The sequence below is a fragment of the Muntiacus reevesi genome, chromosome 12 (assembly GCF_963930625.1).
Source record: "Muntiacus reevesi chromosome 12, mMunRee1.1, whole genome shotgun sequence".
Lineage (NCBI taxonomy): Eukaryota > Metazoa > Chordata > Mammalia > Artiodactyla > Cervidae > Muntiacus > Muntiacus reevesi.
Genome location: NC_089260.1, coordinates 48,369,943 through 48,387,793, shown reverse-complemented (window position 1 = coordinate 48,387,793; position 17,851 = coordinate 48,369,943). Strand labels below are relative to the sequence as shown.

At 43.1% G+C, this 17,851-nt stretch overlaps 1 protein-coding gene across 3 annotated transcripts in view; it reads left to right on the top strand.

The window, feature by feature from the left end:
- Positions 1 to 16,374, top strand: part of TRIM55 (tripartite motif containing 55) — a 60,479-nt gene extending 44,105 nt beyond the window's left edge. For all 3 annotated transcript variants that reach the window (XM_065903100.1, XM_065903098.1, XM_065903099.1), the window contains one exon: positions 15,332 to 16,374. In XM_065903100.1, the coding sequence (XP_065759172.1) occupies positions 15,332 to 15,454 (123 nt within the window). In that variant the 3' untranslated portion in view covers positions 15,455 to 16,374. The remainder of the gene's footprint in view (positions 1 to 15,331) is intronic.
- Positions 16,375 to 17,851: the final 1,477 nt, after the last annotated feature.

Genomic DNA, 17,851 nt, shown 5'->3' with positions numbered 1-17,851 from the left:
CTGTCCATGGGATTCTCCAGGCAGAACAGCCATTAGAGGAGGCCATTTTCCAAAGGTGTCCAGAATGCTGTGAGTAGTCTGTGCTCTTAGATGGATGACCAGCAAAGGCCTCATACAGGACTATGCAGGTTTCCATCAGTTCAGTAGCAGCATAGCATCTGCCTCACCAGAGAGGTACCCAGGGGGGTAGGTAACTGCTCTGGTGGGCAGGTGGACCAGGGGACTTCTGGTTCTCTCTGCACCCTCAGAGTCCACAGTGTCTCTCCTGAGAGAGGGGAGCCCAGGTGCAGTCACATGGGGGCATTTCAGCCAAGTGAGATCTGAATGAATAAGGAGCCAGAGGGCCAATGTTCATTTACTGGCTATAACAAATTAGAACCAAAGTGAAGTCATAAAGCCAACAGAGATTATACTATTTTTGGTATGTTGTCTCATAGTCAAGCCTTTTCTTGATGACTGTTAGGAGGTTTAGGGACTAACCATCTTACTCCTTTCGTAACCTTTTGAATGTTATCAGCTTCATGAATCATATTTAAAGATTTAAACCCCACGTACTTTTGAGTAAATGACCCTGCTGGACCTGAGACCCAGCTCCCTGTGCCCGTAGCTCAGAAGTGATCCAGGGTGACTGGAGCTGAAAGGGCTCAGCTATTTCTGGCTCGCTGACTTTTCCCGGGTTGACACTGACTCTTCTGGAAGCTCCCCTCATAGCTCCTTTCTGCCTCATTAGCTGTCTACTCAGCGATGGCAGTAGGCTCCCCATAGGTCCCTGTCATGCCTATAACTGTGTGTGAATGGCACCTACCCCAGTGTCTAATAGCCATAACCTGTGTATTATAGAATGTTCTGAGTGTCTTTGTCAGCTCAAGGGCATAACTCCTCCTTCTGTCATTTGTGATGAACAGCAGTAGGAGGAAGTTATTGGCCATGGGCTCAGTGGGGCAAATGGGGAGGGAGAGAAAAGTCTGTGCATAACTGGAATATCCTGAATAACTGTGGATCTGAATAATTGTCTGAAGAGTTCAGTTTATATTCTGAGAGTTCAGGTTTGGGACTTTGTTGCCATATGTCCTTGTAATGCTTCTCTGAGGCTGCGGGGGGAAAGTCATGCTTCTTGTCTGCTGTCCATTGGAGCCCATGTCATGGATGCTGTCATTCACATGCCTGTCGTGAGGGTGAGGCAGGGGGGTGGGGTTGTAGGTAGAGGGTATGATGAATTGACTTTCACTACTGCCAAGAACCTTGGGTAGTACTTGGTGTTTGAGAAAGAGCCTTTCACCTAGAGAAGGGCACCTGTTTATGATGGAGGACCACTCTTTGATCCCTGCCTGAAAGGGGGTATGGACAGATTAATAGAGACCTCACCACAGCATCAGATTCCCCATCCCTGTGAATGTTTTACAGGCCTGATTCACCTTCAGTGCCAGTGAGAACTCAACTCACTAGATATTTATGCAATGCAAGGTCTTAAGAAAACTAAAGTTAAAGGTATGGAAGTTGGCGGAATTTAGATAAAGGTATATATTGGTATATTTAAATGGGCTCTATATAAGGTGGTTACAGCTCGTATTTAATTATATTGTGGGATAAACAAGGCTTCCTTGGTGGCTCAGAGGGTAAAGAATCTGCCTGCAATGCAGGAGACCCAGGTTCAATCCCTGGGTCGGAAAGTTCCCGTGGAGTAGGAAATGGCAACGTGCTTCAGTATTCTTGCCTGGAAAATTGCTTGGACAGAGGAGCCTGGCAGGCTACAGTCCATGGGGTCACAAAGAGTCGGCTATGACTGAGCGACCAGGCATGCAATGCAAGGTTAGCTTGTTAGAATTTCACACTTCGTTAGTCTTTCCGTGAACATCTCCTTGATTCACTGGTGGTCTTATCTCTCTTAACCCATCCTGGGAAATAAGGTGGCCTTAGAATGACAGAAGCATCTCAGGCTCACTTGCTAATCTGTAAACTCACTTGAGCCCCATCAGCAGAACCACAGTCCATTTAAGAAGGAAGATGTTTCCTGGTGCTTGCCTCAGGGACATTCACCCAGTGAAAACTACCCTGTTCTTGCTGTCTGTGATTTCTGATGCCATAGCATGTACAGTCTCTCTTCACCTAATGACATAGGCAGATTATGTGTTAGAAACTGGTGATGGCAAAAACCGGACGCCGGCTCTCTGCATGGGTGGTGACCCGGGATTCTGCTCTTTGTAGATCAGAGGCACACTGTTGCCTTCCCCACCCTGGTTCTCCAAGAAAACTAAATGCTCAGCAAGGTTTGAATTCAGGCCTGTGTCACACTGTGCAAAGGTCCTATACATTAGCTGGTCTTTAACTGCAAAATCACCCTCAAAGTTCGCACCCTTCTAGACCCTGCCTGTTGTACACTCAGACAACACAAAGAGTTTGGTGGCAATTATATCTGATCTACTTCCTGTGTTAATTTTTAAATATTTTTTTAAGAAACTGCACCATGCCCCAGTCAACCTCAGAAGACAGGGCAATGATAAGTGGGGAGGGCACTGTGATCAGGTTGGCTGCGCTTGAAAAGCAGCCTCTATGAGCCTCATCTACACTGCTTACATGCTAATTACACCTGAGTGTTAGCACAGGTTCCACCCCCATGCCCACCAGGACAACTGGAATTTTTATTGGGAATATGTGTGGCAATTAGATTTTCCCAGAAGCAGGAGCAGCAACAATGAAAGCCCCTCCACATTCCCCTTCGCCCTTCCCAGTGAGGTTTAGTGACTGTGGTTGGAGAAATTTGTCCAAACCACTTGATGGGAACAGGGAAATCCAGAGAAATGTGTCCCTGCTTGGTAGATTAACTTGGCAGCTGCTCTGGCTGACACTCGAGCTGGACCCTGGCAGCTGCCTCAAAGTCAGAGGACCCCAGCCCCACACACATACACACACACGCGCACACAGAGAGCCATTTGCTGTGAAGATGGGGTTTTTGACATTAAAAATCTCTGCCATTTCTGCCTTGTAAAGAACCACAGCTCACATATTTCACCAGAGCACGAAGCTGTAGTTGTCAGGGACCCGAAAAGCTTTTACCATATCATAGCTATTCGTAGTTGCAAGATTAGAATATCCACTTTCCACCGCGCATTCCTCAAGCCTGAAAATAGACGAGCAAGTTGGTTAGAAACTGTGCTAAGGCCTGGGGCTCAGGAAAGATCTACGAAATCAAGAGGAAGGACTTCAGTTCAGTCCCAACTCTGGGCACTTAATTTCTTTGAGCCTCAGTTTTCTCATGAAGAAAATGAAACAACTGCTTGATGAAGGGATTCATCTATTTGCACAACATCAGAGAGTGAAAAATCTGGTACTAAAAATCTTATAAATTGTTTCAGGATGTTTTCATTGAGAGGGTTATGAACTTAGACCTGACAAATCATTCTGGCAAATGTAATAATAATAGATTTAGATAGCCTACTACATTTCCCCAAATGTATTTCTTGCCTTGAAGCTATTACACAAATCCCTAATTCCCAGACTATCTCCACATCTCCTGGACACCAATTTAGCTGAATGTTTACACAGCTGTGATTACCCTTTCAGATTCCATAAACTCCCTAAAATTCAGGTCTGAAGTCTACCTACTGGTGCTTAGACCTCATTGCCCAGTAGAACAAAGGACTTAGAATGTACACAGTAAATGTAGTCACAGAAGATTAGATGAAAGAAGGGATGTAAAATAGTGTGATTTTAAAAACTTTACCTTTTTTAATTGTAAGGTTCAGTAGGTTTTGACAGGTATGTAGCATTCTGTGGCTACAGGCCACAGTAAAGCTATAAAGTATTTCTATCCTCATGTGCCATTGCAGGTAATCTCCTTCTGGAATCCCAGCTGCTATTTTGCTGGTCATTATAGTTTCACCAGTTCTAGAAGATCATATAGGTGAAAACATACAATATACAGGCTTTTGTGACTGGTTTTTTCACTTGGCATATCATTCTTGAGTCATCCATTTGGTTGCATGTATCAGTAGCTCATTTCTTTATATTCCTGAGTAGTATTCAATTGTATGGAGCTTTTCCAGATTTCTTTTTTAATTGGAGGATAATTGCTTTACAATGTTGCCTTGGTTTCTGCCATAAGACATGAATCAGCCATAATTACGATTTTCCAGATTTCTTTCTGTTTGATTTTTGGTTTGATTTCATTGTGGAGAGAGAATATTGTCTAAATGGTTCCAGTTTTTTTTAAATGTACTAAGCTAACTTGGTGAATGTTCCATGTGCTGTTGAAAACCTTGTATTTTCTGTTGTTGCTGGGTGGAATGTTTTATGAATGTCCATCAGGTCAGTGAGTGTTGTTCAGGTTCATTATACCCTCACTGATTTCCTATGTACTTGTTTTATCAATTACTAAGAGAGGAATTTTGAGATCTCTGACTGTAATTGTGGATTTGTCTATTTATCCTTGCAGTTCTATCAGTTTTGCCTTATGTCTTTTGAAACTCTGTTTAGGTACCTATACTAGCATTGTTATATTTTCTCAAAGAGTTTATCCCTAGGAAAGTGTTAAAAAATAACTCCTTGTGTCTGCCTGCTTGAATGGGTTCACATATACTATTCTTTAAGGTAGGGTAGAAAAGTTAGAGCGCAGATGGGGGTAGCCTGGAGGAGGAAGGTACTGACAAAGCTTAACCTGTTCTAAACAGCTGGTCACAAGAAGACTCACAGCCTAAATCCAGCACGCCTGTCTCCCCTTCCTCCCACAGCCAGCAACAAGGCCCAGCAGAGCAAGGTCTTGACAGTCGAAGTGCCTGATGCTTTTAAGTGACTGGGCTCAACTTTACAATCTGATGATTAAGGTCTTTGGGGCCCTATTTTTAGTGTAGATGTAAATTGCTTTATGAGCTAAGATGTCTGTACATTTTAATGACATGCTTCTGTCCCAGTTCACTCCTTGTGCCGTCTACACCAGTTTCCACAGGACTGCAGAGCCCCCCCTCTTCTCCCACAGCATGGGCCAGGGCCTTCCAACCCTGGGCTTGTCCTCTTGGCTGACAAGGTTCCCTACCCAAGGACTGACAAGAAGGTGCAAGTGGTCCTTCCTCCTGTCCTGAGGTTTGCCAGATGCTTCCTGTAGCATATATCACGATTTCAGAGACAGAGCATCGGGGACAATGTGGGTGACCCACACCTTTGGATTCCCTACCCTAAAACAGCAAAAGCAGTGTGTGGAGGGCAAGTCCAGAGCAGGAAGCGTCTCAGGCCGTGGCCATCTTAGTTCCCAGCCCCGGTTCCATAAATGTTGTCCTTTGAGGTTATAAAGGTGCTCCTCCAGGGAAAAATAAAAAAAACATTTCTTGAAGAGGGAAGTAAAGAAGAAAGAAAGAAAGGAAGAGGGAAAGAAAGAAACATGGTACTAGCCAAGATTCTCTTCTCTTCTTGAAGCCCAGGGTTTATTTCCTAGACTCTCAGAAACCAATACATGTGTCCCCAGACCTGAGATCTTATCAAATTTCCCTACCTAAGATTTAGTCTCCTTGAAAATATCCATATTTTCTTAAACTGGGATGAACAGTAGCCAGTGTTCCAAGGAAAAGCAGGTATGTGGAGCTGTGGGTCCCCACAAGATATCACATGCAAAAAGATAAAGTAATTTTCATGCAAGTAACCTTTGAGACCAAATCATTCAGTCCGATTTGGGTAAATATCAAGTCCATCTGCCACTAGGGACTCAGTGGTGAGCGATGCCTGAGGCAAAAGCTTCTTTCCTGGATGAGATTAATTTCACAAGGTACCAGAGAATGTTTTAAAAAATAAAGCAGTAGACCAAGAATATGATTTCCCATGAGTGTGACTCCAGGTCCTATGTTCTTTGAAATGATCTATTTAATTTTCCAAAACAAACTGAAATGAATGAAAATTTAACTATGTTCTCTAAATTTAATTGAGGGATTCAGGGTGTCAAATTATTTTCAAACAGAAATGTCTACTGAGAGCAACTGCTTGTGTTATACAAATTAGAAGATTCAAGCTTATGAATCAAATCACTGATAAGCCAGGCACCCTGACTATGCTGGAATTTCACTTGGTAAAAATAGAGAAAAAATGATCAGCACTCAGGCCTACATTTACTGCATAATATTATCCAGGAGTTGATATTTCTGGAAGTTATAAGAAGTTCTGATAATGAAATGCAAGCATTTTTACATAGAAAAAATTTTGGAGAGAGGAAGGATTTTATTTAAAGAAGTAAGTTTTAATGAGACTATTACATTAATATTATTATTGCTTTTTCATTTGTATCCTGCAACCGCACTTTTCTCTCATTTTTTTTCCCCCTACTGGGAAAGTGATATCCTAGCAAGTGTCAATTTGGGGGCTTTTCTAGAAGGGGCTTCCCTGGTGACTCAGATAGTAAAGAATCTGCCTACAATGCAGGAGACCTGGGATCAGTCCCTGGGTTGGGAAGATCTCCTGGAGAAGGGAATGGCTACCGACTCCAGTATTCTTGCTTGGAGGATCTCATGAACACAGTAGTCTGGTGGGCTACAGTCCATGGGGTCACAAAGAGTCAGACATGACTGAGCCACTAACACTAGAAGAGAGAAAACAAAATCTGTACTAAAACTGTAGGCTATATTTCTCAAGATCAAATAGCTTCCTTAGTAAAAGTCACTTGAATAGGAAACTGAAATGGATGTATCTGTTTTAAAGAGGGAAATGTAATGTAAATTACGTGTGAGCAGTGTAATGAATGGAGAAGGCAATGGCACCCCTCTCCAGTACCCTTGCCTGGAAAATCCCATGGATGGAGGAGCCTGGTAGGCTGCAGTCCATGGGGTCGCTAAGGTTCGGACACGACTAAGCGACTTCACTTTCACTTTTCACTTTCATGCATTGGAACAGGAAATGGCAACCCACTCCAGTGTTCTTGCCTGGAGAATCCCAGGGACAGAGGAGCCTGGTGGGCTGCTGTCTATGGGGTCACACAGAGTCGGACACGACTGAAGCGACTTAGCAACAGCAGCTGTGTAATGAATTCATTTCCCCTGGCAACATGTGCCTGCAGTCCCACAATTCCATGAAAACAGTAATATAGGCACCTGGGAGAGCTTTCTGGGGGAGTTGTCATGACAAAGCTACTTGAGTTTTACTTCTGTAGTTTTTTTAATATTTGTTATTCTGATTTAACCTAAGGCCCTTATTAGTGCTGTGCACCCTGTGGATTTTTCTCCCTTTATTTATGTATCTCAGTGATTTCCATGAAATGCCTTTTCCCCACTAGAACCCACAGGGAAAGAACAAATCCACCACTGTTCAAAGCATCTGAAAAACCAGTGCCGTGTGGCAAAGGCTATAACTAACGTGCACATTGCTCTATCTTGTGCAAGGCCTTTCACAGAGATTCTCTCATTTAAACCTCACAACAACCCTGCACAGTAGGAATTTTTTAACTTCCTCACTTTTAAAATTTGAGATTGTTACTGTTATTTTTTCATAAAATTAGTTTTATTGAAGTATAATTGATTTACAGTGGTGTTAACGTCTGCGGTACAGCAAAGTGATTCAGTTATTATAAAACTTCCTCATTTTTAAGTAGAGGATCACAGAGCGTGAGTGACTTGCTCCAAATTATGGAACAGCTGGGAGCCTGGTGCTCAGTGACCCCTTGTCCACCACCACGGAGTGTGTGCCTGCAGTAGAATGGAGGTCACACTCACATCCAGGGAAAGTGGGTGAATCCCCACTTTATCAGGGTTGATATGATTGAAGCAAAAACAGTGTGACCAAGGGTTCTCTGCATTGACTCACCCCTCGCGACGCTGGCACAGACAGGTCAGTTCTAGGCTCCCACCCGCTGCACCCGTCCTTCACTTGCTGAGCCCCCTCCTCCCCATCTCTGACTTGTGGGGGTGGAGTCAGCCTATCTCACATGCTCAGCAGCTCTGGCTGCCTCTTTTCCCTTTGGGGTTCTGATCTCAGCACTTTATCTTTAGAGTTACTCTGAGCCAGTTCCTCAACCATCCTGTGTTTTCTCGTCCATGAACTGGGCATAACAATACCATTGACCTCCCATGGCTCTTGAGGAAGACCTATTGTTTCCTTCACACAAGGCAAAGAAGTCCTATCTGTGAGGAGTTGATAATCTAATTAGCATCCTTTGTAATAAAGTTCTCCTTTCAGAAAGGCTGAGAACAGACACTCTGCTGGACACATAATGGCGGGTCCATGCCTGAGAAGAAGACTGACTGTAAATGTCTGCAAAACTGTGACATCGACATTTTCACTTCTCCTTCCTGCCCCCCACCCAACTCCCTCTATTCCTAGAGGCCGTGTTTGAAACAGCCCAAAGTCAAAGTCCACCAGTCAAAGTACACCAGACATCTTCCTCCAGGTTAAGAAAAAGGAGTGAATTTAATTTATTCTTGTTTCATAGGCCTGGTTTCTGATCTTCCCTAACTGAGCAAGACAGAGGCAGCTAAAGGCAGTGAAGCCCTCAGATCCGCTCCATCCATCCCTTCCATCCCTCAGTGCTCACAGCTGTGAATTCTCCTAAGGGGAAAAATGCCCTTTAGTGAATGCTTTCCTCCCAGGGCTCCTGGTGTTGGGGGAGGGGAGGGTGTGTCTTCTTTATCCTCTCCTCCAGCGTCCACCAAGAGGGTGCTGCATATTCACAGCTCTGTGCTGCGGTCCTGACGTACCTCAGTGCTCTACCACTGAGCCGTAAAGACTGTATCCCTGTGACAGAAATGCCCAGGACAGACCTGCCCAACTGAATTTCCGGGGCTCAGGCTCTTGGCTGTGAGTCACAGACCAGGCCCCAGACACTTCCCAGGCCTTGATGACTGGCCCAGGCTCTTGGCTGTCCTCTCTTTTGCAGCCTGGAATCCATGATGCTTAAGCTATCCAAGGCCCGAGGTTCAGGAATGCTGAGTAGGGAGCAGCCAGTGCTTGGGTTTAGTCTCTCTGAATAAACATTCTAACCCTGCCCTCAGCATTCCCCCTAACACCTGTTTGCAGCATCTGGCTCTGACTCTCTGACTCAGCCCAGCAGGTGCAGGACAGACCCTGGTGGTCACCCACCCAGCGGCCTCCAGTCTAGCCTTACCCTTCCCACTGTCATTCTTTTAAGGCAGATGGCTTTCATTGTAGAAGGCTAGAGCTTCCTTTGGATTGGCCCAGAAAGACTGGTTTTTAACATGCAGTGGTAACCAGATCCTTCCGTCAGGTAGAATTTGTGATTGCCATTCGAAGCGGCAGAGTGGAGGGGGCCGTCCAAGGGTGGGGTCTGGACACAGTGTCCTTGCTGCCCACCTCCCTCCTCTTCCCGGCCGGGCATGTGACTGACATACAGCAGCCAGCCCGCAGGGTCAGGCAGGACAATTTCTAGGTAAAGTGGTATCTGGCAGGGGTGGACCTGAAGCTGTCAGCATCCATCAGTCTCTTGGTTGCAATTCAATGTATCTGATCAGTTAGTATCACTTGGATACGCCTGAGGGAATGGAACATGGGACAGGTACAAGGTAACAGATCAGAATCGTGGGTGCTACAGAAGATGGTCATTTGGAGAAGGGCTGAGGCTGGCACCTACGGAGGCCCTAGGAAGCTGAGAGGCAGCCTGAGGGCACTGGTCACTCATTACAACAACCTGGTGCAGCTCACTCTTTTACTTTAGGCCAGCAAAAAGTAATTCCTCTTACAAACATGGCTACCCTGACTTATGCCAGCATAAACATTACGAAAGCATCTGTTTCATTTTGTTCAATCAAGTGGACCAAGGCCTGTAGGTAAAGGCACTCATGCTCAGTCACTAAGCCACGTCTGTCTCTTCTGTGACCCCATGGACTGCAGCCCACCAGGCTCCTCTGTCCATGGGATTTCTCAGGCAAGGATACTGGCGTGGATTGCCATTGCCTTCTCCAGGGGATCTTCCCAACCCAGGTATCGAATCTGCATCTCCTGCATTGGCAGACAGATTCTTTACCGCTCAACCACCTGGGAAGCCCAGTATCACAAAGTAAATTTCCACTATTATGCAACCAATCTCCAGAACTTTTTCATTTGCAAAATTGAAACTCTACACTCATTAAACAACATCTTTCCATTGTCTCCTCCCCCAGCCATTGGCAAGCAGCATTCTACTTTCTGTTTGGATGAATTTGACGACTCTAGATAGTGGGATAGTACTGTAGCTTTTAGTGACTTGCTTATTTCACTTAGCATAACATCCTCATTCACCCATGCTGCAGCAGGTGTCAGAATTTCCTTTCTGTTTAAGACTGAGTGGTGCTGGAGAAGACTCCTGAGAGTCCCTTGGACAGCAAGGAGATCAAAACAGTCAACCCTAAAGGAAGTCAACCCTGAATATTCATTGGAAGGCCTGATGCTAAAGCGCCAATACTTTGGTCACCTGATGCTGGGAAAGATTGAGGGCAGGAAGAGAAGGAGGCGACAGAGGGTGAGATGGTTGGATGGCACCACCGACTCAATGGACATGAGTTTAAGCAAGCTCTGGAAGATGATGAAGGACAGGGAAGCCTGGCATAGTGCAGTCCGTGGGGTTGCGAAGAGTCAGACACGACTGAACACCACCACTATCCCATTGTATGTATATGCCACATTTTGTTTATTTACCCATTGATGGACACTCAAGTTGCTTCCTCTTAGCTGTTGCGATAGTGCCACTGTAAACATGAGGGTACACATATCTGTGTGAGTTCCTGCCTTCAGATCTTTGGGGTATACACCCAAACATGGAATTGCTGGATTGTATGGTAATCCCATGTTTAAATTTTGAGGAACTGTGATGCTCTCTTACACCATTTTACATTCCCACCAACAGTGACAAGAGTTTCTTGTTCTTCCACCTGATTCTTGATGTCTGCAACTAATTAAAGTCTTTTTCAAAGTACCATGCAGAGTTAAGACCAAGCCAACACTGGCCATAGCCTGGAACTGTCCTGTACTCAGGGACAGATTGCCCACAAGCCTCTGGCAGAATGCATGCTCCTCAATCTCCATCAGCAAGAAATGGCGCTAGATGATAACATGAGAAGGATGCTGCCCACATATCACTCAGCCCTGAGTAAAAGCACCTCTCATGACCCTCCCCTTCTATGCAGGGAAAAGATACTCTAGTACCATAATCTGACACTGCATTAATTCCCTTTCAAAGGACATTTGATAGCAGCAGCAAAGAAATCAAATGAAAATAAAATGTTTTATGTTTCTGACTGAGTCTGGTTCATGAATACCCAGAATTTCTGGTCAAATTCATCTGAGAAAAATAGTCTTTCCTTTGAGCAAAGGTGTATCACCCCCTTCTGCTGGTCTTCTGTGGATCTTGACTGAACTGGGTCTCACAGTTGAGATGGAAAACTCTGCCTCCTTATTCTATCTCCTGGTTTTATTTTATTACTAAAACTCACACTTATCTGAAGCCCTGTGCTGACAGAGCAGTGTTACATGATGGTTGTAGGTTTGTTCATTTGTTACCTGAGGAAAATGTGTGAAATTTAGAAATAATATGGGACTAACAATTCTTTCTTCCCTTTGTAATGCACCTTGGACCAAACTGCAACTCAGGACAAACTCAAAACCAGGTAGAGAAGATCAGTGCTTATCATTCTCTGTCCTTTGTTCAGATTCATGGGACATCAGTGTTCCTAAGAAATAGCACTTCTTGTGATGAAGGAGAGCCAGCATTTGGAAAACTATTTAAAGGAATGCATATATAAAATTCTCTTGGGGAAGGCTGTAGGGAAAATGTCTGCTTATGATTGAATGCGTGCATGTATGCTCAGTCATGTCCAACTCTCTGTGACTCCATGGACTGTAGCCTGCCAGGCCCTCTGTCCACGGGATTTTTCCAGGCAAGAATATTGGAGTGGGTTGCGATGCCCTCCTCCAGGAGATCTTCATAACACAGCCATAGAACCTGTGTCTTTTCCATCTCCTGCATTGGCAGACAGGATCTTTTACCACTGGCGTCACCTGGGAAGAAGCTATGATTGAATAGACTGCTTATAGAAAGATTTCTAAAATTTTAACTCATTCTTCCTTTATGAGAGAGCCATATATAAAGTTGGGCCACATGGAGATACACTGGACTGGGTGATGGATAGTCATGATTACAACATGCCAAAAGAACTGAAACATACATGATGTCCAGTTCTGAAAAGATGAACATCCCCAATACAACTGTCTTTCTTTACTGAGGGTCCTGGTTGTTGTGTACCGTTCCTCACAAATAGTCCCCAGGTGATTCTGCCCGAAAGAGGAGCCTCTTCGCTAATATAAGAAAGAAGAAAGGAAGGAAGGAAATGGACATTTATGAAGCACTTAATATAAGTAAGTCACGTGCAAAGTGCTTTAGGTACATTATTTATTCAGTCCTTACAACAGCCTTGTGGGATAGGGTACATGCTTGCTGAGTCACTTCAGTCGTGTCTGACTCTTTGTGATGTATGGACTATGGCCTGCCAGGCTCCCCTGTCCATGGGATTCTCCAGGCAAGAATACTGGAGTGGGTTGCCATGCCCTCCTCCAGGGGATTTCCTGACCCAGGGATTGAACCCATGTCTCTTATGTCCCCTGCATTTGCAGGCAGGTTACAGGGTGTCATCTCTGTTTTACAGAAGAGAAAACAAAAGGCTCAGAGAGGTTAAGTGTCTTGCCTGAGTCATATTGCTAATGAATTGTTATTCTGGGATTCGAAACCAGGCTCAGCCTCTTCGCATAAGACCTCCTTGCTGAGATGGTTGGGGATCCTCGAGTTCACATAAACAAGACCAAGGAGACAGTGTGATCACCTACAGATACTCAGAATAATCTCTGCTCTTGGCCCCCGCTCTGGCACCAGCCTTTCTTCCCTGAAAGATAGCATTTGTCCATATTGTTAGAAGGAAAAATCTAATAACTGACTGAAATGTGAGGGTGTTAAAACAGCGAACCCAAACTATTTGATACCAAGTTTTGAAGGTTGTAGGGTATTAATTGCTAAAACATTTAAAATGGAAGATAGATTTTCCATTGGGCTTCTTGGGTAGCTCGAATGGTAAAGAATCTGCCTGCAGTGTAGGAGACCTGGGTTCAGATCAGGTGTGAACCTGCCTGGTTCAATCCATGGGTCAGGAAGATCCCCTGGAGAAGGACATGGCAACCCACTCCAGTATTCTTGCCTGGGAAATTCCATGGACAGAGGAGCCTGGTGGACTAAAATCCATGGGATCGCAGAGTTGGACACGACTAACACACAGATTCTAATCTTGAATATAAAAAAGCACAGAAATACAAATTCCAAAAGTCATCTCAAATAGCTTGCACACCCCCAGCAGTGTCACAAAGATTCTGTCCCACACAGACTATACCTTACACAACTAGTTTCACCCTTTAGATATTTCAGGACAACTGTCACAGAAGTTTCCTCTAGATTAGAAGTTGCCTTCAAGAAAAAGAGGCTACACAGTGAAGCCTGATGGTCCATTCATCTATGCAAAATTCACTGTTTGTTCATACAGAATGGCTCGAAAAAAAGTGCTTTACATATCAATGATGTGCCCAGATCACTTGGGTTTTTTGTTAGGATTCATGAGAGTAAGGGTGACTCTGATGGACGAGAAGAGTTTGGTATGCATAAACAGGTTCTGTCAGTTCAGTTGCTGAGCAGTGTCCAACTGTTTGCAACCCCATGGACTGCAGCACACCAGACCTCCCTGTCCATCACCAACTCCTGGAGTTTACTCAAGCTCATGTCCATCGCGTCAGTGATGCCATCCAACCATCTCATCCTCTGTCGTCCCCTCCTCCTTCTGCCCTCAATCTTTCCCAGCATCTGGGTCTTTTCCAATGAGTCAGTTCTTTGCATCAGGTGGCCAAAGTATTGGAGTTTCAGCTTCAGTATCAGTCCTTCCAATGAATATTCAGGACTGATTTCCTTTAGGATTGACTGGTTGGATCTCCTTGCAGTCTACAGTTCAAAAGCAGCAATTCTTCGGTGCTCAGCGTTCTTTATAGTCCAACTCTCACATCCATATATGACTACTGGAAAAACCATAGCTTTGACTAGATGGACCTCTGTCAAGATGATGTTCATTCCACCTTAACTTCAAGGACATCCAGGTAGCTAGCCCATTACCAACAGAATGTAATAACAGCCTTTTTAAAAAAGAAGCCAAATCACACTTGATGTCTCAGCTATTCCTTTATAGAAAACTACCTGCTTCAGTTTTATTCTAATAAAAATAATATGATTCCATGGCTAATATGATTTTATGGCCCCCCTTAACTTTTTATCAGGGAGCAACATCACAGGGGGAAGGGTAATACTAAAGCCTTAAGGACTTGGGATAATTTTACTGAACTTGAAACATTACCCCCAAATATATCTTTAGGGCAAAATCAGGTAAAGTGTAGGACAAGCGCTCATTTTTCACTTGAAACTGTTTTGAGTGGCAACAAAAGAACACACTCACTGAAGTCCTGCTTTGCCTGTGCCGGGTGTTATCCAATCATATAGCAGCTTCAAAAAATCACCCTGGGTGTCTGGGTTGAATGCATGTGCCCACCTCATTGCTTTGGTATCAGCAGCATGCTAATCTCACAGGGTAACTTTACCAGTGAAGTCATCAGAATATGTTAGTCTATGTTAGATGTTTCTCCTAGGAAGAACTGTGTTTGTCATACTTTCCACGTAAGGAGTTTGTGTTTTTACAACACATTGCATTTCAGCAAGACTTCTTTATGAGTATCCCTGATTCTACTAAACTGTTATTTTTTAAACTCAAAGCATACATTTCACTTTCGTGATTAGATTCAAAATCATAACTTATGATTTGTCTGGTATCTATAAAAGATACCTCATTAGAAATGTTTATGTTAGTAGATTTTATTGCCTAGAGAAAGGAGTCCTTTCTCAAAACCTGCAGTTTTGCAAATTTTACTTATATATTTTTCACATGCTTTTAGAAATTCTTAATTTAGCAGTGGAGAGATTTATGTCATGTGATGTAGCAAAGTCATTTAATTTAGGATTTTATCTTAGACTTTTCTAAATCCAAACTCCTGTTAGTTTTAATATGATTTTCATCTCAGTAAATCCTATACAGGTCGACTTAAAAAAAGAGTAGAATAGCCTATACTCTTTCCCTAGAACTTTCCTCCACTGCATGCATTACTGTTACCCCTGCGTGTGAAATCCTTTCATGGCTCTTGGCCACAGCCAATATAACCTGAGCTTGCTCTCCATTCCTAATAATAATTATGTCCTATATAATTATTATTATCCTTTCTCCTTGGTAGAAAAGTGACTGGACCAGCTTGCAAAGAACTGGCCTCTTTTCCCTCTGATGCAGGTTTTCTTCTGTTGCAGACTGGATTTGAGAACTCTCCCCTCCAGAGACAGGCTGCCACTTCAGGGAGCGGGAACGGAGCTGATTCTGAGCCAGCTCGCCACGTCTTCTCCTTTTCCTGGTTGAACTCCCTCAATGAATGATATTCATTCCAACTGCTGCACCTCTGTCTGCCTGGCTGAGATGCTCAAAGGCAGCAGGGACCCAGATGAAACTAGGATCATGTAGATGATGAAAGGGACCTCTGAATGGCATTTCTACCAAAAATACCCTTTAATTCCAGATGACTTAGCTAACACATTGAGGGAGAACAATGCTCTGAGAAGAAAGTTGCAGAAAAGCATTGGGGAGAAAAGGAACTTGATCTTACGCAAATTTTTTATTGTGTGGGAAACATTATGAAGGGTGTGTAGGTGTGGTATGTGTGTGTGTGCGTCAGTAACAAGTGGCAAGCATTGAAAGAAGTGGGCACTACACTCGTCTCTAATAGGTAATGGCTTTTGTTCTGATATCATAGTAGCTGTTATTCTCTTTCCTCTTTAACAGTGCAGGTGGTCAGTGAAATTCAGTGTTAATTCAGAAGTGACCGATTTATCAATATATGGACAAAAGGTAAATCATTGACCAAAGATATGAGATGCTTCACAAAGCTTTTCTCTTTTCCACAACAGATGTCGCTGGATGGACATCCAGAAATGTTCTTTGTCTCTGGTGACACTTTCCTAGTCCAGAAGGCAAAGGCCAAGGACATTTCTTGTGACATTTTTCTAATCTTAGTTTCAAATATGCAGATATCACGTACTTTACCTGAAAAAGACTTTTCAACAGGAACCGTCTACTGTCTCATATATCCACTGAGGCACCAATCTGAACTATAGAGCAACTGCATGTATTTAAATATATATATACACACACACACGCAATACACATTATACATGTACATATATATGTATTTAAATCATGTGTTGTCCCCCCATAACACCTCATTCAAAACATAAGTTTTGTAAAGTTAAGTTTTAACTTCACTCTGTATGAACTCTTAAATAAATGCTGTTTTTAACAACTTAGTCTTACAGTGATTTATTGTGTTCATATCATTCTATTACTACATTAGTCAAGTGAATTTAAAGGGTCTCAAGGGAATAGGCATCTTCGTACATCCAAATTGATTTTGAAATATTAAACACTCGATTGAATTTTTAAAGTTATAACTAAACTACCAAAGGCAAGTGCATTGTAAACTGTATTAGGGGTACTGTTTGATTTTAGAAGTGCATAGAGATAGTTTATATTCCTAAGAATTAAAGAGATTAGTGTTGGCATAGGCATAAATGAGGTGTTTGTAAAGTTATTAAAGTCAAAATGTGCTTTATAAGAAAAATGTTCCCAAGGGGCACTTTATAGCAACTACATTTAGTTGTTCTAAGTGGAGAGGTTATTGTTTCTCCTATTAGAAGACAGCAATGGAAAATAGCTTAGAAAAAAAAATATTTAATGGTACCAAAGTAATAGTTCGGTAAAGTAAACCTTTCTCATAGAAAAAAAAAAACAACGCAGCATTTTGCCCCTCTAACTGGAGGGAAGCCTTGCCACAACCATTAAACTCTTTTTCCTTTCTTCCTTTCCTGTCCTCCCCAATTATGTCACATCTTATGACAAATCAGGGGGTTTCTCTGGTGGCTCAGGTGGTAAAGAATCTGCCTGCAATGCAGGAGACCCGAGTTTGATCCCTGGGTTGGGAAGAACCCCTGGAGAAGGGAATGGCAACCCACTCCAGTATTCTTGCCTGGAGAAGTCCGTGGACAGAAGAGCCTAGCAGGCTACCATCCATGGGATTGCAAAGAGTCAGACACAACTGAATGACTAACACTTTCTTGAGTGACTAATACTTTCTATAGTTAATCAGGGTTGAATGTTATTTCTGTTATGAATCAATATTTCATTTATAGAATTACCAAGCCTCAGAACTGCAACAACTTTCTAAATTATTGAACTCAACCTCAGGGGGTAATCTGAGGTGCAGAGATGAGTCCAAGGTAGTTGCAGGATTTGTGTGAGCCACCGACATATGTTTATGGTTTTAGCAGAAATTCTTGTGTTGATGTCAATTTGGAGGAAGGAAGGAGCTCAGTTTTCCCCTGTGAGAATTGGAGAGGAAAAATAAAGTCATGATTACCTTTGCAGCTTTTATTAGAAATATAAATATTCAGCATTCTCTAACAGAGCCAAATTGATGAAGGATTGGAAAGATGTTTTATTACTGAAACGTTTACAAGGAAAAGTTGGTTCGAAGAGCTTACATATTTTTGTCTTACCCACCCTAGAGAATGATATTCTTTTTGGCTCAAAACACAATAAAATCAGTATGGTGACTTAGGTCTACTTCGTCAAAACATTTTCCCCTGGGTCTCTACTCTCTATAAAACACTATTAAAGACACCTGGAAGTAGAAACTAGAAGTACAGGACACAAATTACATATTGTCGTTGTTACTGCATATGAATACACTGTGTGCATGCTAATTAAGGAGTCTGGGCGCT